This window comes from Colletotrichum abscissum (genome assembly GCF_030869225.1).
Source record: "Colletotrichum abscissum strain IMI 504890 chromosome Unknown Scaffold_47.1, whole genome shotgun sequence".
Taxonomy (NCBI): domain Eukaryota; kingdom Fungi; phylum Ascomycota; class Sordariomycetes; order Glomerellales; family Glomerellaceae; genus Colletotrichum; species Colletotrichum abscissum.
The window spans coordinates 164,040-184,820 of NW_026850398.1; the positions used below are offsets into that span (position 1 = coordinate 164,040).

General features: G+C 53.6%; 10 protein-coding genes across 10 annotated transcripts; 3 read left to right on the forward strand and 7 right to left on the reverse strand.

Moving 5' to 3' along the window:
- Positions 1 to 1,185: 1,185 nt before the first annotated feature.
- CABS01_13699 (glyoxalase/bleomycin resistance protein/dioxygenase) lies at positions 1,186 to 1,657 on the reverse strand (the record flags this gene model as incomplete). The annotated part of the gene is made up of 2 exons (XM_060547041.1): positions 1,186 to 1,358; positions 1,441 to 1,657. The coding sequence occupies 2 exons, from the start codon at positions 1,655 to 1,657 to the stop codon at positions 1,186 to 1,188; spliced, it is 390 nt and encodes a 129-aa protein (XP_060394631.1).
- Positions 1,658 to 2,602: 945 nt separating this feature from the next.
- Positions 2,603 to 4,246, reverse strand: CABS01_13700 (major facilitator superfamily transporter; the record flags this gene model as incomplete). The annotated part of the gene is made up of 5 exons (XM_060547042.1): positions 2,603 to 2,770; positions 2,838 to 3,276; positions 3,354 to 3,595; positions 3,658 to 3,670; positions 3,729 to 4,246. The coding sequence occupies 5 exons, from the start codon at positions 4,244 to 4,246 to the stop codon at positions 2,603 to 2,605; spliced, it is 1,380 nt and encodes a 459-aa protein (XP_060394632.1).
- Positions 4,247 to 6,642: 2,396 nt separating this feature from the next.
- CABS01_13701 (homocysteine S-methyltransferase) lies at positions 6,643 to 7,713 on the forward strand (the record flags this gene model as incomplete). Its single annotated transcript, XM_060547043.1, has 1 exon — positions 6,643 to 7,713. One exon carries the CDS (start codon positions 6,643 to 6,645, stop codon positions 7,711 to 7,713), a length of 1,071 nt encoding a protein of 356 aa, XP_060394633.1.
- Positions 7,714 to 8,031: 318 nt separating this feature from the next.
- Positions 8,032 to 9,069, reverse strand: CABS01_13702 (uncharacterized protein; the record flags this gene model as incomplete). The annotated part of the gene is made up of 1 exon (XM_060547044.1): positions 8,032 to 9,069. One exon carries the CDS (start codon positions 9,067 to 9,069, stop codon positions 8,032 to 8,034), a length of 1,038 nt encoding a protein of 345 aa, XP_060394634.1.
- A 2,834-nt stretch (positions 9,070 to 11,903) lies between these two features.
- Positions 11,904 to 12,158, reverse strand: CABS01_13703 (uncharacterized protein; the record flags this gene model as incomplete). Its single annotated transcript, XM_060547045.1, has 1 exon — positions 11,904 to 12,158. One exon carries the CDS (start codon positions 12,156 to 12,158, stop codon positions 11,904 to 11,906), a length of 255 nt encoding a protein of 84 aa, XP_060394635.1.
- A 415-nt stretch (positions 12,159 to 12,573) lies between these two features.
- On the reverse strand, positions 12,574 to 13,269 carry CABS01_13704 (uncharacterized protein; the record flags this gene model as incomplete). Its single annotated transcript, XM_060547046.1, has 1 exon — positions 12,574 to 13,269. One exon carries the CDS (start codon positions 13,267 to 13,269, stop codon positions 12,574 to 12,576), a length of 696 nt encoding a protein of 231 aa, XP_060394636.1.
- A 600-nt stretch (positions 13,270 to 13,869) lies between these two features.
- On the reverse strand, positions 13,870 to 13,974 carry CABS01_13705 (uncharacterized protein; the record flags this gene model as incomplete). The annotated part of the gene is made up of 1 exon (XM_060547047.1): positions 13,870 to 13,974. The coding sequence occupies one exon, from the start codon at positions 13,972 to 13,974 to the stop codon at positions 13,870 to 13,872; it is 105 nt and encodes a 34-aa protein (XP_060394637.1).
- A 196-nt stretch (positions 13,975 to 14,170) lies between these two features.
- On the forward strand, positions 14,171 to 14,914 carry CABS01_13706 (uncharacterized protein; the record flags this gene model as incomplete). Its single annotated transcript, XM_060547048.1, has 2 exons — positions 14,171 to 14,272; positions 14,741 to 14,914. The coding sequence occupies 2 exons, from the start codon at positions 14,171 to 14,173 to the stop codon at positions 14,912 to 14,914; spliced, it is 276 nt and encodes a 91-aa protein (XP_060394638.1).
- Positions 14,482 to 15,002, reverse strand: CABS01_13707 (uncharacterized protein; the record flags this gene model as incomplete). Its single annotated transcript, XM_060547049.1, has 2 exons — positions 14,482 to 14,647; positions 14,800 to 15,002. The coding sequence occupies 2 exons, from the start codon at positions 15,000 to 15,002 to the stop codon at positions 14,482 to 14,484; spliced, it is 369 nt and encodes a 122-aa protein (XP_060394639.1).
- Positions 15,003 to 15,744: 742 nt separating this feature from the next.
- CABS01_13708 (Na+/H+/K+ antiporter P-type ATPase) lies at positions 15,745 to 19,609 on the forward strand (the record flags this gene model as incomplete). Its single annotated transcript, XM_060547050.1, has 8 exons — positions 15,745 to 15,962; positions 16,050 to 16,117; positions 16,213 to 16,752; positions 16,861 to 17,131; positions 17,202 to 17,442; positions 17,507 to 17,913; positions 17,973 to 18,321; positions 18,383 to 19,609. 8 exons carry the CDS (start codon positions 15,745 to 15,747, stop codon positions 19,607 to 19,609), a joined length of 3,321 nt encoding a protein of 1,106 aa, XP_060394640.1.
- Positions 19,610 to 20,781: the final 1,172 nt, after the last annotated feature.

A 20,781-nucleotide genomic window follows, 5' to 3' on the forward strand; every position in this document is an offset into this window, starting at 1 on the left:
GGGACAAGGCGTTTGGTGTTCCGAGACTGACATAGATGGCGAGCATAATGAAATGTCCTGAGTACGAGAAATTTAATTGGAAGCCGGCCGAACTGCAGTCTTTGATTGATTTGTGATGGGCATGTGATAGGCAGTGTCTGTATGTGGATGACTCTTATTAAATGACCATGACAGGAATGGATTTGAAGCTGGCTAATGATAGATAGTCTCGCCGCTCATCGAAAACTATCTTTAGCTACTCGAAAGGGAAATGCGGTTGAATGTGTGTCGGCTGCTGTCTCAACTTGCTCAGATTTCTCTTATCAAGCTACTTTAGGAAGAGTAGGAAGATGGTTCTCTTTACCAACATGTTCCTCGTAGGGTGGAAGAGCAGGTCAATTTACTGGAGCGTGGGGCAGGCTGACTGGGTGGGAGCAAATCCAGACGAGATGAGTTGAAAACGCAGTGTTAACTTGACATCACTACTCGCTTCACTGTGATTTTAACCCTTCCTGAGCGCTTGCGATTGCATCATCTACCGACGCATGAAGTATGCAAGAGGCCCACCTCCATTAGGCCTTGGAGAGAACGTGGGACTCAACACTGATTTCTGGATGTTCAACTACCTATTGGGGTGACTTACCTTATCTTATTTCGCAAAGTACCAGAGGGTTGCCTTTGTGGCAAGCCAGACATTAGGTGTTCAACCATCCAGGTCGTCTGTCTGACACGCTTAGCGCCGTCTATCTTCGCGATGATGAAGTTGGACGGCGGGTGTGAAAACTGTGTATTCTGATGAAGAGCTGCCATTGAGGGTGCGAAGAGAGTAAACCAGGCCTTCCAAGACTTGCTATGCAACATAGTCATGCTGAGTATGGTCATCTCGGTGGTAGAATCTGGCGAGAGATAGTATGGTCCTCCGTATTTTAACGCAATTTTGTTGTAAGCATACTGAGGCTCTGAGCAGAGAGCACGGGAGGGGCTGAAGTCGCAGTGTTCAGGCAATCTTGACTAAATTATGTAGTCCAAATCAAGCGTCAAATGATTGGGGGCTTCCTCATGGTCACCTTGCTGGAGGCTTGCAGTCCTCGTGAATCATTCGTCCATCAATGTGCCCAACCCCAGCTGCCGCAGTCTCATGTTACATATGTTGAAAGCGATCCTTCCATTGAGAAACCAAACGCCAATCATCCCCTCATTGATCTTTTACTCTGTCGCTTCCGGCATGTGGCAGACAACCTCGACGTTATTCCCCGAAGGATCAATCACAAATGCGCCGTAGTAGTCGAGATGATACTGCGGCCGCAATCCAGGCGCCCCATTATCCTTCCCCCCGGCCGCAAGAGCAGCCTTGTGAAACTCGTCAATTACTTTGCGGTCTGTGTTGAGGGTACATGATCAGCCAAAAACTTCTACAGCGTTACGAACCCCCGGCCACCAAGTACATAGTGAAGAACTTACTATCCGCCTTGAAGCCAATGTGGAGCGGGATATTCGCCTTGTCGACCTGGTGACAGGCGATCCAGAAATCGGGCCGCTGTACGCCGAGGCCGCAAGCGTATTCGTTTGGTTCGACGAACTTTTTGAAGCCGAGGGGGGCCAGGGCGGCGAGGTACCAGTCTACCGTTTCCTTGTAGATTGAGGCGGGGACGTAGAGGCCGATGTGATCGATGGACATGTTGGATGTAGTGGACGAGTACGCACTATGTGTGTTAAGGGATGAGAGATACAAGATTCGTCGGATTTGTATGTTTGTATTGGGTTGAAGCTTTTGGTAGTAGAGGAGGATAAGAGGAGAAGAGAGGAGGGGAGGTTGGCGGGGTATTTTGTAGACAATGGCGGTTTCCCTCTCTACACGTTATCGCGTGGACTAGTTCGCGGGTATTGGAACGTTCCGTCTTGGAATTGCGGCGCGAATGAGGCGCGAGTACACGTGCAAGAAGGGGGAATTGGGGGACCAGGTATCACCGCAAGCAGCCGCCGGGTCTAGGAGGAGCACAGGAGTTACACTAGAGTCGTGCCGGTCTGACTCAGATGGGAGCTACCGATGCCAAGCAATTAGGATAGTTGGTTTGCTGGGTAAGGCGCACGAGAATGTTTGCAATCTTTGCGCATTCAGATCATGTCTGTCAGCAACGTTGCCTGTTCAGGATGGACTTTGGGAAGCTGTTGTATCTTAACACGGGAGATCCCCGCCCGGGGCTATCGGCGGGCTGAAGGCGCCAAGTGGGGCCGCGTAGGCAGCAGCTGCGCCGGGGCCGATGATTCTCGCCTTGTCTGAGGTGGATCGTGCGGGGAAGATGAGTTTGGACGAATGGCGAGTGAAGAGATACCAGGAAGTTTTCACGGGTGCCTGCTGAGAGTCTGGTGTCTTTGCGTGAATCAAGGGTCCGATGAATACGAGACTGTAGAGGCTGAAGTCACATTCACCGCCCCTTTGCATCACTCGCCGGCCGGCCGGTCTACGGTGTCTATGGGTACTGTTCATCCGGCCGGACTTTCGGCCAACGTCTGTCCTGGAAGGAGGTTACTGGTGATGAACCTGGAAACATGCTTTCCATCGTGTTACTACAATATTGGTACAGGGTGCTGTGCAACAGCGACGTTGCCATTCACGTCATTCTCAAATCTTTGCCAAGATCCTGCTGTTTATGCGGAACCTGACCATGGCGACTAGGCCAGCCGCCGCCAATGACAGAGAGCCAGCGTAGAACATGGCCGGACGGTACGCTTGAAGACCTCCCTCGGCGCCGCCATAGGCTTCAAGAAGATATCCGGCAATCGGCGAGCCCTACGTCGACCGCATCAGTATACCATACTTTTGAAAGGTAGTCAACATTGGAAATTGTGCAACTCACCATGAGATAGCCGCCGGCCCATCCAGTCACAATCATGCTCATAGCGACAGAGACCCTCGCAGATCCAAACGTGTTCCCGACCACCGTAGGCATAGTCGAGAAGAAACCACCGTTCGAGACGCCATTGATAATGACAAAGGCAACCATGGGACCGAGCGACGTCGAGACGGGCCAAATGGCCAGGATACTGACCGCAGACAGGAACAGGGAGACGAAGAGCACGTTGAGCGCGCCAAATGCGTCGCAAAAGGCACCGCAGCAGATGCGGCCGATGGCAGAAGAGAAGTTGAACCCCGCTACCAGGCCGGCGCCCGTCGAGGAGGAGAGGCCGATGGATTTGGAGTAGAGGGGGAGGAAGAAGGGAGGGACGAAGAGGGGGAAGGTCCCGACTGCACCGGCTAGGAAGACAAGGACGAAAGTGAGGGATTTGAAGAGACGCCTGCATTTCTGTGTTAGTGGCTGATACATGTTCCATCTTGGAGATCATGGCGAGAACGAGAAAAGAGGGCTTCTTACCACTCGACGAACCCAGTGCTGCGGACGGGAACGCGCTCTTTGATGAGCCATGCTGCTGGCAGTCCCGTGGCCAGGGTGACAAGGGCAAGGACGCGGTAGGCCCATGCGGATCCGAGATGGTTGAGGAGGGCGTCGAGGGCGAAGCTGTTTACTGCGCCGCCGAGACCACCGCCGGCGAAGACGATGCCATTGGCAAGGCCGCGCTTGCGGCTGAAGTACTGTGCCGGGACCACAGAGACGATCTAGACGATCTCGTCAGCAACAAAGTTCAAAGCGTTGGGCTAGTTTGAGGGGCTCAGCTCACCGTGAAACATAAGCTTGGCGATTTGTTAGCATATACAATTCGCAAAGAAGCTTCACGAAGGGACGACGTACCTCATTCCCAGGCCCATGATGACACCGCTCGTTGCAAACATGGCGCCCACATTCTTGACCGCGAAGCTACTCAGCAACTCACTCACCCCCAACAGCGAAATCCCCAATAACCCCGTCTTCCTCGGCCCGATCCGCCTCATGACGCGCGAGTTGACAATAGCCAACGCCGAGATGAGCGCCGCGGCCAGCGACCCGACGAACGAGAGCACGGCGGGGGTGCCGAGACCATCTTCGATGAGGGCGCCCTGGATGACGCCCCACGAGTACGAGGTGCCGATGATCCACCAGGCGACGACGAAGCAGCCGCCCACGACGACCCAGCCGTAGCCGCCTTCGGGGACGGTGGAGTCTGCTTCGCGGGAGGCTTGGAGGATCGGATCTGTGGCGTCGTCGACGTTTTGGGATGTGGATGGGAAGGGGGAGGGCTTTTGGGATACGTTGGCGGGGAGGGGATGGAGTTCTATGCCTGAGGTGGAGGCTGAGGCTGATGCCGTTGCTGTTGTTGTGGTTGTTGACATGACGGCGAGTATTGGCTTGGTATGAGCTTTCCGGTGAACAATGCGAAGAATCAACAGCCTTCTCTCCTGGTGCGATTGTGCTCTCCTTAAGGGAAGACTATGCGATGAGCCAAGGAGTTGAATTGGTGTTAGAGGCGAAAAGCGAGGTCATCAATGGATGTCAAAAGTCAATGTGCCCCACCGACGCCCAGCGCGCCCTTCCGTTGACAGGCTCCGTTTCGATTAGCTTCCGGCTCGGCGGGGGAGTGCCGGACGCCGAGTGAATTGACCGTGGGCCCGCCAAGGTCCGTTGAACTGTGTTTCCCATCTTCCGGGGTGCCGGGACTTGAGCACGGGTTTAAGTTGACGGAGCCAAGATGTCGTTAGTATTCAGCACCACACTAGTGTCGTGATGGATGCATGCAGCTTGGGACATGTGCTTGTGGGGACAGTTATCGATACCGAGCTCAGGGAGCCGGTGTAAGTGAGAGGCATCCATCTTTCCTGGGAAAATTCCTCGAGCTCCTAAAGAAACGACTCTTATTCTAATAATGAATGTTTAAGTTGCAACGCTATTTAAGGAAGAAAAAAAAACCCCCCACCATTATCTGTATTCGTACGGATATACGAAGTCCATGATCCAGAAAGCTTGTCTATGAGATCGCCATCCTGCGGGGAAAGATGGCGAGGGCGGGGTTCTTCAGATTCGTCACCAATTAAAGTTAAATGACGTTGCATCAGCCCAAAGAGCAGCCCCATTCCGCTCGGAAATCGGCTAGCGAGGGCTCGGAGGACCCCTGCCAACCGCCAGGACAGGAGCGGGAGCTAGGAAACTGTAACTCGCGCCGGCCAGTCTCTGGGGTTGCAACTTGACATGGTGCTGTTGTGATGAACGCAGTGGAAAGTATCATTGAACTTTCTTGGGTTTCTTGAGCCTTGTTGATAGAATCATGATCGATCAAGTGGGGATGGTCTTGGTCTCGTGCTGTTCCTCACTGACTACCTGTAAAAACCAGAATGAAGGGCAGGTGTAATTCATGTGCAAGTTGACGTGGTATTACACACAGAAATGGTCAAAACATGACCTTGAATGTGAGAACTCACATGTCCATACAGATACTATGGAAAGTCTAATCCACAAAGGGGCGTTGGGAGACAGAATATGCCGGTGGGATGAAGAGGTTTGGGTCGGGCGAGAACGAGTTAGACCGACAGCATCAATTACATGGAGTGAATCCTAGCGCATCTGAAGTAAGATCTTCCCCATGATCTGAGAGCGGATGAGATGGGATGACAGAACCTTGAGCCCGTGGCAGCATCCGTACTCCATACTACACAATGTGTGAGCTTCACGGTTGGATATGATCTCATGCTGCGCGTCTCAACCTCTGAATGAATCAGGCGAGTGCTGATTGGATTGAATTGGAGGACGGCCGTTTTGCGGTGTCATCCGGTTTGTGACGGAATCTGGAAGCGAGATTGAGGTACCTGCCCTGGTTACCTTAGGTAAAGGTAAGGTAGGAGGAATACGGAATACGGAGTACGGAGTACGTATGAGATACGGGTATGCTAAACCGAGCAAGTCCCATCCCGTCTTGGCATTCGGCAGGCGCGCTTGCCAGTCACGATGCTTCCATTTCTTCCAGGTACCTTGTCTTCTGTGACCAGTTTGCAGCAAGAGGGGTATTTCGTACCTTGTTCAAGTTGTGCGTGGCTTCCCTTTCTCAGGCCAGTGACGTACCACATCACGGGATGCTTGGGGCATTGGATGAAGCAAGGGAAGGTACGAGATTATTGAGGGAGGCACAAGAGGGAGAAAGAGCAGGAGAGGAAGGGGTGAGTAAAAATACACGGAAGTTGCTGCCGGTGGCTCTTGGCAGCTGGAATTAGGTGTGTTAGTCAGCCAGAAGTCGTCGTAATGCTTTCCCAAATTTTTCTCCAGGTGTGGATCCCCTCGGACCCTCCTCCTCCTCCATCGTCCCAGTCACCACCCGCGCCTTGCCCGCGTCTCCGCTGGCCTCGCCTTTCCTCTTCCCGCCCCAAAGGACCCCAAGACCAACGAGGACCCAAGACCCCAAGACTTTCTTGTTTCCCCCCCATTCCCGACTTACTCGGACACACACACACACACATACTCACCCCTCCAAGCGTCAAGACTTGCAACGTCCCGCCGCGCGTTCAACTCTTTCTTCCTCTTTCTCTTGTCCTCGTTCTCGTCTTGATCGCGCCGGCCCCGGATTCAGTCTCACCCTTAACCTAATCTCATCTCATTCTACCAGAGATTAGGTAGTCTCTCTATCCGTCTATCAGATCTCCCTTTCCGGTCCGAACCTTGTTTTGCGCACCTCGCCCTTCCTGGAACTACACCCACCAAGTACACGCTCTACACACTTCGCTTCACTTCACCTACACCAACTATGGCTGCCTCCGCTTCTTCCCAGCAATCCAAGGTCCTCATCCTCGATGGTGGCCTCGGCACTTCCTTGGAAGACAAGTACGGCATCAAGTTCGAGTCAGCCACCACGCCTCTCTGGTCTACCCATCTTCTAGTCGATGGCCAGGACACCCTGCTCGCCTGCCAGAAAGACTTTGGAGATGTACCCGTTGACATCATCCTCACTGCCACCTACCAGTTATCCATTCACGGCTTTGCCAACACCCGCACTGCCCAGTTCCCCAACGGTATCGACAAAGCCAACATTGGCAACTTCATCCAGGACGCCATTCGTATTGCCGATGAGGCGGGACGTTCCCAAGGGAGCAAGACAGCTCTCAGCGTCGGTCCCTATGGAGCTTGCATGATCCCTGGCCAAGAGTACAGCGGCGCTTATGACGCCGACCACGATACTCTCGAGAAGCTCCGTGACTGGCACGCCGAGCGGCTCCAGCTATTCCAATCTGCCGGCGCCTTCTCTTCCCCCGTCAGCTATGTCGCCATTGAGACGATCCCGCGTACAGATGAGATCAAGGCCGTGAGGCAGGCCCTGGATAAGACCCAAGTCTTGGCATCTGAGACCCCCATTCCTTTCTGGATCGCGACGCTTTTCCCGAGAGAGGACGGCCTCCTTCCCGATGGTTCTTCCATCAAGGAGGCTGTGACGGCTATGCTCAGTCGTGACGTTGCCACGAGCCATCCCTGGGGTATCGGCATCAACTGCACCAAGGTGTGGAAGTTGGAGTCTCTCATTCAGAGCTACGAATCCGCTGTCAAGGAACTCATCCAGGAGGGCGCCGTCGACGCCGCTCCCGCCCTTATTCTCTACCCGGATGGCACCAACGGTGAAGTCTACAACACGACGACCCAAAAGTGGGAGCTTCCCCAAGGATCACAACACCCTACCACTTCATGGGAAGCCCAACTCTCACAAGTGGTCTCTAACGCCGAATCTCGAGGATTGTGGAAACAGATTGTTGTGGGTGGATGCTGCAAGGCAAGCCACGCTGATATTGCTCGGCTCCGAACTGCAGTAGAAGGCCTATGTCGGTAGAAAAAAACAGGACCAACATTTCTTGACCGGCTTCCACCTCCGACTCCGACTCCGTTCTCGGCGTTCGGTACCGTGCCGAGCGCCTCTCTCCCGGCCCTCCGAGATCGACCACCGCCGGCCTGGTTGTACCATGCACCATGCACCTTGCACCATGCTCCAAAGCAAAAAAAGACGTATTCCAAAAGGAAGCCCTCTATCCGGTGGTATCGCTGCCCAATGCAAAAGAGGGAGTCTCCCCTCTAGTGGCCAGTACGGCCAAAGCAAAAGAAAAAAAAGAAAAGGCATTTCATGTCATCATTCCAAGTTGTCTTTTTTCCCTCATTTCTTCCAACCTTGTCTCGTTGTTATCGCTTGGGCTTTCCAGTCGTCGAAGCGCTTCTGTCTCTTTTGCTGTTCCTTCTCGTTCCACGCCGCGATCGGCTGGATGGGTAGCCTGGCGAGCATCTCGTCCAGGTCGAAATGGCGTCTGAGTTCGCCGTTGACGCGGATCTGAATGGTCCCGATGCCTTCGTACAGGGCGGCGCCGAAGTCGGCCCAATCACGATACATGGACAGGAGACCTCCGATCTGGCAGCACATGAAGAAAGCCAGCTTCTCGGCCGGGATGAGGTGCTCCTTGCCTTGTGGCGGACGGGGCCAAGTGATCCCCCGGCTCTCTCGCTTTTCCGCGTCCATGACCATGGTGGTGAACCTTTCAAACATGTCATGGGCGGGCGGCCGCGGTGCACCGCCGGAGACGAGCCGATCGTGCTTCTGGCCAGGGGGCGGTGGCAGAACGTCGAGCACGAGGTTCTTGATGGTGAATTTTGCCGGGTCGGCGACGATACTACTGAAGGCGGTCGGGCCATACTGCAAATAACCAGACAGCATGGCGTAGAAATTCCAGACGATGAAGGGCGGACCGCCGCTACCGCCTCGAAACTGTTCCTCGTTCTTCCAGTCAGGGTTGACATCGGAGGGGGGGTCGAAAATTCGAAATTGGACTCGGACGCTGTCGGCATGGCGGGTCGCTCTTGGCACCGCGAGCCAAGTCGGCCACAAGCCACATTCTTTGACATACATTACATCGAGACGGCAATGCGTCCCCCTTGTCGCAAGCAGCGCCTTGGCTTCGGCGTGTATCTGTCGATTGACGAGGAAGATGTTGGTGTTGGGGGAGCCGGAAGGCGGGGAGTGAATCTTCTTCTCAACCCAAATGTCGTGGCCATCGAAAAAACCTTTGCCCTTGTATTCGCGCCTCTTGCGGTCCTGGCTGACTGAGGGATTGGGCGGCGGTTGGCGGTCGGGAAGGAAGATGCATTCGCCGAGGATCAAGTCGCGAATTTCCCGCGGGATGCTGAGCAAACCGACGACCATGTTTGTTGTTGTGGTGTTGTGCGATTTTGATGTTTGCTGCAAAAAAGGGAATTTGCCTATACAAACGCAACCGCACAACTGGAGAGACGAACAGACACTTTGGGTGAGAGTGTCGCACAGAGAGGGGGTGGGCAGTGGGCAGTGGTGGTGGGCAGGGAACAGGACTAATCGACAGAAATTCGATGGGGTCGGGTGGCAACGGCGGGCAGCAAATGGAAACAGATGGGATGCAGGATGAACAGCAGTCTGGAAGTCAAGGACGACTGACTGGCAGGCTAGTACAAAGGTATAGTACAAAGGTACGGTGACCCTGACTGACCTACTGACTACCAGGTATCACCTGCAGCAGCAAGCAGCAGGGCAGCCAAAAAGAAGTCGGTCGAGTCGTGGAGGGCGAAAATTTACTCGAAAAAGGCACCACAGAAAAGTCGGGGTTCGAGGTCGAGTGAGGCGCAGCACGCAGCTCGCAGCGGCAGCGGAGTCGGCCCTTTGACCAACGACGTCATTCGACGGTGCGAAGGCGGGCCAAGAGGAGGAGAAAAAAAAGAGGAAGCTGGGGAGAATTTCGAGGGGCCGACGAGAGATCCAAAAAAGCTGGATACCGAATCAACGAAAAAGGCGCGATGAAAGTCAAAAAAAGTAATGGGGAATTTTCGGATACCTGGACACGACAGGAGACGGTAGACGGGAACGGGAGGATGGCTGATGGATGGGGTGGGCCGGGTAAGGTATTGTGTGTGTGTGCGTGTTGGTGTCGGTGTTGTGCACGAGGCCATCTACCAGTTCCCAGGAATCATCTGGGAGAGGGGATCGGATAAATGGGCTGCCATGCGATGCGTGTTGTAGTAAGTTGCAGCGCCACTGACTGACTAACTGTGAGATGCAGGGGAACTTCTTTCTTTCGTTCTGGATTTGAGTTTTTGGGTGCTGCTTCGTGCTGCTTCTTTCGCGCTGAAAAAGTTGATGGCGAAGAGGGCGAGGTTGCGTACGCGCGAGTGCGTGTGCGTGCTTGTGCTTTTGCTTGAATCAGCTTGGGTTCTTTTGCTCCAGGGAGTGCAGCTGTAAGTAAGTAAGGTAAGGTAAATGTAGGTCAACTCGGTCTGGAGCGCGCCGAGCTGACCATATGGGAGAATTGTCAATGGATGATGGATGATGCTACGCCTCACTCGAGCCCATGTCCATGCGACTGACTGACTGATGAACTGTCTACCTAATTCCAAGTAATTACCTACTACAAAGCAAAGCGGCAGCAAGAGAAGAGAGAGCATTGACCGACGGGCCAGACGTAAAGAGCTGTGGCCCGTGGCGCGGAACCAGAGTCATCGGTAGCCTCCCCGTTAGCTCCCCGAGACAGACACAGACAGAAACAGGAACAAAAGAAATTTTGGGAAATAAAAATAAATAAAAATCATACACCAGTACCAGTACCAGTACCAGTCCAGTTCAGTCTCCAGTGAGTGAGTGAATAGTAGCCAGTCATCAAAGGAGATACCGGGAGCGGAGCGAGTGCGTGCGGGCGTTTCTGCGGTGTGTGGTTGTCAAATGCAGTGCAGTGCCGTACCTTTTACCCCATATCCTCTCGTCTCTCCATCCGGAAGAGAGGGGGGGAAGGCCCATGACTGGATGGGGGGATGAATCGGGGATCCATTACGCTGCTGCTGATGCAGAAACCAGCGGCCGGACTGACTAAGAGCAAGAAAGAAAGGAAAAGAGAGAGACGGCCAGGCCCAAGCCAGTTTCTTTACTGTGAAGCTGCTGCGCCTCGGTGGTTGTTATATAGCGCTGCCTGTGAGTACGTAAGTATACTTGATGTATGTCTGCTTCAGTACGGCGTTCTACATCTGTGTCCGAATTTCTGCGTATGTAGGCGCATGTCTTGACCGGTTTGGGGTTGCTGATGGCTCATCCTCGTGGCTGGGTTTGCTGGGCATCGGCATCCAGGGTTCTTGGTCCTGCTCTGTTCTGTCGGGTCCGTTCCCCCTCTCACTCACGCAAGCTGCCGAGGGTTTGCTCAGGGTTCTCTTGCCAGGCCCTGCTGCTGTTTCTGCGTTGCCCGGGCTCTACGTAGTATGTATTTCTGATGGGGGATCCTCTGGCACACAGAATGGAGGATGGAGCCCCCGGGATCGGTAGCTGGTTGCTGAAGGGGGTTTAGTAAGAGGGATTTTGTGTCCGGGGCATGTGCTTCGCGCCGCCGCTGCTGGTGCTCGTGGGACGTGGAGACCATCCCCATCAGCCAAACCAACGGGCGCGGGCGCGACGATGAAGAGAACTGGGATGAGCCATGGTTGAGAAGCTGGAGGCCGCCTACGGGACTGGGTCTACCGGCCTTGAACATTTTTCTCTCTCGCAGGACGCACTATCTTTGCAGTGAAGACCAGTTTTGGAGGGGGCGCGCGTGATGGGATCGACACTACCTTGGTCCAGCGGGTTTATCACTCACTCACTCTCACTCTTACACCTCACTGTGGGGGGGGTTCCCAGTCCGAGGGAAATGCCGTTGATTGTGGTCAACGTCAAATGAAGCCAAATTAACAGCGCGAAAAAAAAACAAAACCCCCCATCCAAATTAAGCGCGGCCGAGGAGGGAGCAGCATGAGTGCTCTATACTCCGTACGTAGTAGCTAGATACTTTCCCCTTCCTTCCAGGGTTTCGGCGCCGACCAGTACACACACACTCCTGGACAGCAGAATGAGAGTGAGAGTGAGCGTGAGAGTGAGAGCGAGAGCAACGGGGCAAGCCTGACTTCGGTTTGACAGGTTTTTTCTGTCTGCCCAGTGCAGTTATTACAATGATGAACGGGCACAGCCCCAGGCCCTAAAGTCGGCACTCACTACTGGCACATACGCAGGACGGAGTAGGGCGCGGCGGTGATTTGTATTGATCGGAGACTCTTCGTGGTCGATCGCCGGTCAGAGACCAGATTTGGGTGTATCTTGAGCGGCCGTTTTGGATCTCTCTCGTTTTCGCCTTGCTTTGAATGACTGAGGTGCAAATGCGGCAAGCATCGCTTTACGGTAGATGAACAATAAAGGCTTGGAAATCGCAGGCCAGTGGCAGTGTAAGTACGTACACACTGATTTGCCATCGAGACATGTAATTCAGTACGTCTCTGCTTCGCTCTTCAAGTCGCGGCCCGAGGACTTGCTTCTGGTAGAAAGAACAAGAATAGAAGCAGGCATTGAACTAAACAACAAAGGAGTCGGCACATGGGAATGTAGGTAGGTAGGCGGCAAGCCAGGCCGGTTTCACAAGCGGCAGACTAACAGACCGCCGAAGAAGCGGGATGAGCTTGTTTGACGAAGCGATGCGGCATCACCGCTTCTTTGCTGTGGGAGAGCGCAATAAACAAGCATCGACGGATCATGGAAAGACGCGCTGGAGGGCAATGCGTGGTGGCCGCCGCAGCCTCTAGAAGTTGGCTATCGCCTCGCACACCTCACTGAGTTAGGGTGGCTCTGCTTATCCAAATAACTTCCCCAAAAAATCGGCACATGCCGACTTCAAAGTGCCTGAAAATGTAAGATTGATGACCGGCATGGGCGCCGGCGAAAGGGCCGGGTTGGATTTGGAGTGTGGTCCCAGGGGCTGTGGAGTCGCACAAAGATGAGTTCGTGAAGAGCAAATGAGTATCCGTAATCCCTCGGGTATCCGTATCCCAGAGTGAACAGAAAAAGGCGCACAGCGAAGATGACGAGAGAAAAACATGAGGATAGCTGGCTTGAGCTGCACTGGAGCTGGCTCCTGAACGCTCTCCAATTGGACAAATGACGCGACGCGGGATGTTGAAGCTGAGCAGACAAGATTTGGGGGTGAGGGAGGACTAGATTCGGCATGCGTCTCGTCTTAGCTCCCCCAGCTTTCTTGTGTAACGAATGTCGCATTGGAATGTTGCGATCATGGATGGCACTTTGAACGCAGCGACCTGGCTCAGAGACGAAAGAGGATGCAGCCAGGCCAGCCAGCCCTGAGCCAGCAGCTCTCTGGATGTGGGCATCCCGGACGCGGGCACCGCTAACTGCTTGCAGCAAACCGAGACATGGCCACTGTTTTCTCCACACCTCACAACTCACATTGCAGCGGCGGTCAGCTCCTGCGCTGTGCCTGTTCGGCCGGTCCCCCGTGGTGGTGGGTGGGTGAGTGTTACTGGTGATGGGAATGCGTTGTTGTTGTTGGAGAAACGGTGTAAGAAGAAGCATGTCGAGCACTTGCACCAGAAGGGGACAGATGGATTGTGGCAGTGCCAGCGCCAGCAAGCTCTCGAGTCTCCCCTCCTGCATTTCGTTCCTCTCTGATCGCCTTTCGACTGCTTTGCAGCGGCACTGCAGAAGTGTCTCTTGCTTGTTCCCATATAGAATCTATAAGCCAGCGGCGGCAGACCGACAATCATCAGGGATGGAAACTTGTAGCGGGACCAATCTTGTTGGTTCTCTGCCCTCAATCTATCAAAGGTACTCGAGTAGCGAAGCTGGTAGCAAAGCTGGATTCAAGCTACACGGTAAGCTAGCTGAGAGGATCTCGAATGGACGGATGGATCGATGGTTCGGCCAGTGAGATGAGTGCAAAAGCTAGATGCAGGGCTGTAGAGGAGGGCAGACGGTAACGGATTCTGCGGGCAAGGGAAGGGAGGGGCGTGAACGTGGACTCTCGAAGGGGGTAGGGGGTAGGGGGGCATTTGGAGGGTAAGGGGACCTTTCCTGTGTGTCTCAGTGAGTCTTGTCATGGACTACTCATGGCTCTGGGACCCGGGAGAGATGATGGAGGCCGAGGGAGGTCAAGAGACAAGATCAGAGGATGGATCATGGACCAGGACGCACATGGGCGCGGGAGCCCTCTTCCTCCTCCTCCACACATCCTCTCCACAAACCGCACCAAAGCCAAGCCGAGTAATAAGTGGTCAGCATCGCCAACCTGGTCAACCATCTCTGGTCAGTGGTCAGTGATAGGTATCCATATCTACTCCGTCTCCGTAGTGTAACTGTCTATAGTACGGATCCAGGAAGGGCTAGGTAGGTAAATAAACCAAAGGACCAAGGGACCAAGGACCCAAGGCAAGGTAGAGGACGGGTATCGAGCGTAGTGCCGCGAGCACGGGGCAGGATGCGCCAAAACCTTGATTGGTTGTCACTGGCAAAGTCCTTTGAGAGCCTCTCTTGCGCCAAGAGATACTTGGATATCCAACTCTCAAGACTTCACCAACGTGTAATTTCGCATCAACGCCTCCAACCCTTTCTATGAGCGATTTATCACCCTCAATACTTGCACCCTTTTCCCTCCTTTCATTAACCTTCGCAACCAGGCCCGTTGTTTACCTACCATAGCCGCTCTCTTTCAGTTCTGCGGCTCCCATTTTTATTCTATTTTTCCTTTTCCCGTTCTAAACGCCCTCCCCCCCCCCCCTAGCCAGACAATTAACCACCCCCCGTCCACCCGATCATCGTCTCCTCCAAAGCGCAACCGAGCCTCCTCCTGGCAGTGCCCTTCTCCCCCTTGGTCCTTGGTGCGGCCGCACGCAACGTTGTTTCTGTGACACGCCTCTCGCTCTTGATTTGGACACCTCTCTTCTGCTCGCTGGCCCTGCTCATTTCAAAACAGCCCGGCCTGGCTTAGCCGCGCCGGAGCAAAAAAAAAGTCTTGCGCATGAGGCATGAGATTCCCGTGTCCCCGTAGGCTGTCAGACTTGTCGGTCACAGTACGCTCGGCACGTTGGATTCTCAGTGCCATTTCACCGCCTCCTGGCGCCGTAGATACAACCGCCGTCCAACCTCCATCCTTCTTCGCACGTCGCCCGTCGGCTCTGCTCGTCGAGTCGTTCGTCTAGTGCTCCGTAAGAGTAGTTGCTGATGTTGCCTTTAACGGCCAGGTCTTGGCCCTTGGGGCCTTGTTCCTGTTTGTCATTGCTCACCACATTCGTGCTCGTCTCCTCGCCCATGCCTTGTCTTGTCTCTTGTATCGTCTGCCCTGAACTGGGGAACGCGACTTGTGAACTTGCACCCCCATTCCCTTCTCCTTCTCTTGACTATACGCCCTGCCCATACCATCCCATCCCATCCAACCGACTCCTCGGGAGTCAGAAGAAAAAGCCGCTCGCTTGGTGTTTCCCATGTCTCCCCCCCTCCCTTTCCTGCGACCAAAACAGGCTCTTATTGTGTTCCTCTTACTTGACACCATCCCAAGTCGATCCAAGTCAAGCAAAGCGTCGAGTCCCAGCCCATGCCATGTGATGGAATAAATGCGGATGCCGCAATCTCCGCAATGGCGGTGCGGCGTGTACGGTACCGTACCTTTTGGGAGAGGCTGATTGTCTCTCGTAAACATTTGCATACCCAAATGCCAAGAGCTCATGATAGACATGAGGGTTAAGACGGATACCCTCTTCTGGACTTCCCGTCCCGTCTATTGTCTCGTGGCCCTGCCTTGTCCATTTCGTATATAAGACCCTGAATGTTTTGCAGGACGTTGCAGTGCAGATCTGCTCACAGACTCGCTCACTTCTCAGTTCCCTCCCTTTTCTCCCTCTCCTCTGAGTGAGGCCTCCCTCCTATTGTTGTCGTTGTTACTCTGAGCTGTCCTGACAACCCGGAAAACCCTATTCTACCCTACCCTTATTCTTAACTTGAGATCACGTTGCACGAAACTTGTCAACTCGGAAGAAAAAACACCGCATAGACAAAATGGACGAAGAATCTGAGCTCAAACACCAGAAGGAGGCGGCCGGAGACCGCATTCGCTGGGACGCCGACGAGGAGGCCGGCAGGAAGGCTCACCGCTCTAACGCTGGTCCGGCTCTTCATCATGCCCGGTCAAACACGTCAATGTCTATACACTCGGTCCGGTCGAGACGCAACTCCATCGACGCTGCCGCTGAGCTTCCTATCCAGTACCGCACGGTGTAAGTGTGGAACAACATGCGACAAAACAAATGACAAGAAATGCCTCATCAACACCTTTCTCTCGGCTAACAACCCTCTTCGAAAAGTTCCTTTGAAATTGAAGAGTACAAGACAAAAACCGAAGCCGTCAAGAAGGCCAAAAATGTCGCAACAGGTTCGTGAAGCAGTCTGAAAAAACCCTCGTCTTGATCTATTGTGTTTCGAAATCGACGTGAACTGCAGCGACTAATACCATCTGCATCTCTGCAGAACTCTCGGAACTCGAATGGCACACCCTCTCCGTCGACGAGCTTCTCAGACGCCAGTCGTCCTCCCTCGCCGACGGCCTATCCGCGGACCAAGTCCAGCGCCGCACAGCACACTATGGCAAGAACGCCCCCTCGCCGGCCCCGACAAACCACACAAAACGCATTCTCGGATACTTCTTCAAGGGCTTCGGTACAGTTCTCCTCGTGGCTTCCATCCTCGTCTTCATCGCATGGAAGCCCCTGGGAAGCCCGCCCGCCGTGGCTAACTTGGCGCTGGCCATCGTGCTGCTTGCCGTCTTCTTCATCCAGGCTGCCTTTAACATGTGGCAGGACTGGTCTTCTTCGCGCGTGATGAACTCCATCAAGACTATGTTGCCTGAGAACTGCATGGTTATTCGTGATGGCAACCAAGTTGAGCTCATGGCTGAGAACATTGTCCCTGGTGACATTCTCATTGTCAAGTCAGGCAACAAATTGCCTGCTGATGTGCGTTTCCTCAAGGTCTCTTCGGACGCAAAGTTTGACAGAGCCATCTTGACTGGTAAGTTATTTTCTTCTTGTGGCTTTCGTTAAATTAGGCACTGGTGGTCCAGAGGTTCCCTTCCATTCTGACGTTGGGAAAAATCACTGACAAAGTACAAAACAACAGGAGAGTCTGTCCCTTTGCCCGCTTCGGTTGACTCGACCGATAACAACTACCTCGAGACTCGATGCATCGGTCTTCAGGGCACACATTGTGTCTCGGGCACTTGCACTGGTGTTGTCGTGGCTACCGGTGACAACACTATTTTCGGACGCATCGCCAAGCTGACCAACGAGCCCAAAAAGGGGTTGACAACTCTGGAACGCGAAGTTCTGCACTTTGTGTTGATCATCTGCTCCATCATGTTCCTCATGATTGTGCTTGTCTTGATTGTTTGGTATGTCATCAGGCCAGATACATGTCTTGCACAAAAAACTAAACGCTAACTTCTAATTTTCCATTAACAGGGGTACATGGCTTAGAAAACAGTATCCTAACTGGATCAACGTTCCCAATTTGATCATCTCTTGCGTCTCGGTCGCTGTGGCGTTCATTCCTGAGGGTTTGCCTGTTGCTTTGACGGCTAGCATGACCATCAGCGCCAACATGATGCGGAAGAACAAGATTCTGTGCAAGTCGCTCAAGACTGTCGAAACACTTGGTTCTGTCTCGATTATTTGTTCCGACAAGACGGGTACTCTGACCCAGGTAAGTTGCATAATTATCCATACCTAGTTCGTTATAGTATGGGAACTAACCAATCATCTTGCAGAACAAAATGATTGTGACCGAGTGTGCCATCGGTACCATGAAGATGACGGCCGACGGTGCCCGGGACAAGATCGCAGTCGACAGACACAACCACCCCAATAACAACTCCTTGGAGCAGCTTCGTGCGCTCGCTGGTCTCTGCAACGCCGGCCAGTTCGATGCCGCGACCGTCCGCTTGCCGCTCCACGAGCGCGTCATCCACGGTGATGCCACAGACCAGGCCATCCTGCGCTTTTCTGAGAGCCTGGGGCAGACCGCTGAGCTACGCCGTTGCTGGCAGACAAAGTACGAACTCGCCTTCAACAGCAAGAACAAGTACATGATTCGCGTTCTCGGCATGTCACACCCTGATGGACTGTCGCTTGCTTTGCCTTCCGATACTGCTTCAGTCTTCCAGCCGGGCGATGTGTAAGTTTCCACGTCGAACAGGATTTCAAACAAAGGGCATAATCTAACAGTGCAACCAGCTTGTTGACCATCAAGGGTGCTCCTGATGTGCTCATGCCGAGACTGAGCAACTACGTTAACCCTGCCGGATACACTACCGCTCTGGACCCTTCAACTCGTGCATCCATCGAGCAGATCAAGGACGAATGGTCAGCTCAGGGGCGTCGTGTGCTGTTGCTCGCTCGCAAGGCCATCTCAAGATCTGCTCTCAAGGGTCACCCGTCTGACAGCGCGTACGAGATGGAAATCAATAACCAGGCGAAATCCGGTCTTACGCTCGTCGGTCTTGTCGGAATTGTCGATCCTCCTCGTCCCGAGATCCCCGAGGTTATGAACACCCTCCGTGGCGCAGGCATCCGCATCTTCATGGTAAGCTTCTCCCAGCAATCCGTTGCACTCCTAGGTTACACAGAAGACTAACAAAGTGTAGGTTACTGGTGACTTCGCTCTTACTGCCCAGGCCATCGCAGCCGAATGCAACATCATCAGTGTTCCTCGCTCGCAAGTCGACGACATCTCAGCTCTCCAACGCGTCAACCACGTCGACCCCTCCATCAAACACATCGTGGACGACCTCGAGTCCTCCCCGCGTCAAGCCCTCGTCCTCTCCGGGCCCGAGTTGATGACCCTCAACGAAGAGCAGTGGGACCAGCTGGCTCAATACCAGGAAATCGTCTTCGCCCGCACGACGCCGGAGCAGAAACTCCGCATCGTCCGCGAACTCCAGTCCCGTCACGAGATTGTAGGCATGACCGGTGACGGCGTCAACGATGCACCATCTCTTCGCGCTGCTGATGTCGGTATCGCCCTCGGTTCCGGAAGCGATATTGCCATCGAGGCCGCCGACATGGTTCTGCTTGACTCCTTCTCCAGCGTCGTCGAGGCCCTGCGGTATGGACGCATGATGTTTGACAACCTCAAGAAGACCGTCGCCTACCTCCTCCCGGCTGGTAGTTTCTCCGAGTTCTGGCCCGTCATGACCAACGTTCTCTTCGGCATTCCCCAGATCCTCAGCAGTTTCCTCATGATCATCATCTGTCTCTTCACCGACGCCGCTGCCGCCATCGCCATGGCCTACGAGGCGCCCGAGGCCGACGTGCTTCTTCGCAAGCCTCGTGTGCCCGGAAAGGACCGCCTCGTTGATTGGCAGCTCGTCGTTCAGTCTTACGGCCTGGTGGGTGTCTTGGAGACCCTGTCTTCGTTTGCCATGTCCTACTGGTACCTGGAGCGCAACGGCATCAAGTTCAGCGATATTTGGTTCTCCTTTGGCAACTTGCCGTCATCGATCGACCCGGACTACTATCAGCAGAAGCTCAATGTCGCCAGTTCAATCTACTTTGTCAACCTTGTCGTCATGCAGTGGTTCAACCTCCTAGCCATCCGCACCCGTCGGTTGTCGCTGTTCCAGCACCCGCCCATCGGCAACAAGCGCACACAGAATTTGTACCTCTTCCCCGCCATTATCTTTGCGCTCCTGATGGCCATCTTCTGGCTGTACGTTCCTGAGTTCCAGACGACGCTCGCCACGGCCCCTGTCCCTGTCGAGTACTGGTTCCTGCCGATGACTTTTGGTCTGGGTATTCTTCTCATTGACGAGGCGAGAAAGTTTGCTGTGCGGAAGTGGCCTACGGGTATCATTGCAAAGTGTGCGTGGTAGATGTAGATATCGGCGTTGGGTTCGGGGGCTTGGGTCGGGGATCGTCTACTGCAAAGGAAATACCCCTGGGCTGAAGGTTCTTTCTAGTGGGAGTCAAAGGGAAGGCATATTGATGTAATATTGTTTTTCCATACAGCAAGCGAGCCAGCGTTGACTCTGCAAGCGAATTTTATATCTTCTTGTGTCAAAATTAATATGACGTTTTGCGCCTGTCTTAGATCCCGTCGCTCAATAAACAATGTTGAGAACCGTCATCATACATATTTCAACACCTATTGCTTGAGGTGTGAGTAGTCAGGACATCATGCAAAATGATTTTGGCAGCCGTTACCATGGCGCTGCTAGAGATGCAGTAAATATCTCTAATGCCACATAGTCACGTCGTCCACGAGACGATATTGGATAATTTACAATCGGCCCGTATGGTCAGCCTTCCTCAAGGCCTTGATCATGTCACAAAAAGCGGGCCCACTCAATGTGGGCAGCATTAACCACATCCATATCTCGTGACAGATCAAGACCTAATCGTAATTCTTGCCGTTCACGCATAGCGGTCATCTTTTCACACCTCATCTCTTCGTTGTATATTCCAATTTCCATCCATGATCAGCGGAATTGGCCATTTATAGCTTAGCTCTGAAAGAGCACCTTTTGATGCATGAGTCTACAGGGACCACAGGACGTGCCACTGTCGAAATCCAGGCATTGCAATCATCTTCCTTTTCCCAGTGAATGACGAGCTGCTCGGAATTTTACCATACGACCAGACTTTTGAGTAGGAAGATGTCATTCTAGCGCAGTTTGGGCCGCTCAAGGTTCAAGACGAGCTGTGGTGTCGTTTGCAATTGAGTTCTGTCCTGCCAATAATCCGGAACTTCTGAAGAAGGTTCGTCCTATCGGTGGTAGTCAATCAATAAGTGCCTCTGTAAGCTCCGGTACTTATTGCGTTTCAAGTGGGTTAGATCCGGCAATGGTGCTTGAATTACCACTTGTCGCTTGATAGTTGCGGCTATAAGATGTTGAGCGAGGTTTGGCCTCAAGCCGAATTCTTCCGAATTGTTCTGGAAGATGATCAGGTTGAGTGAGTTGCAGCCTCCGCGCGGCCGCTGATGACAGTGCGTCGCTAGCTGAAGCATTGCATCTTGGAGTTACGAGTTGTTGCCGCTTCTGGA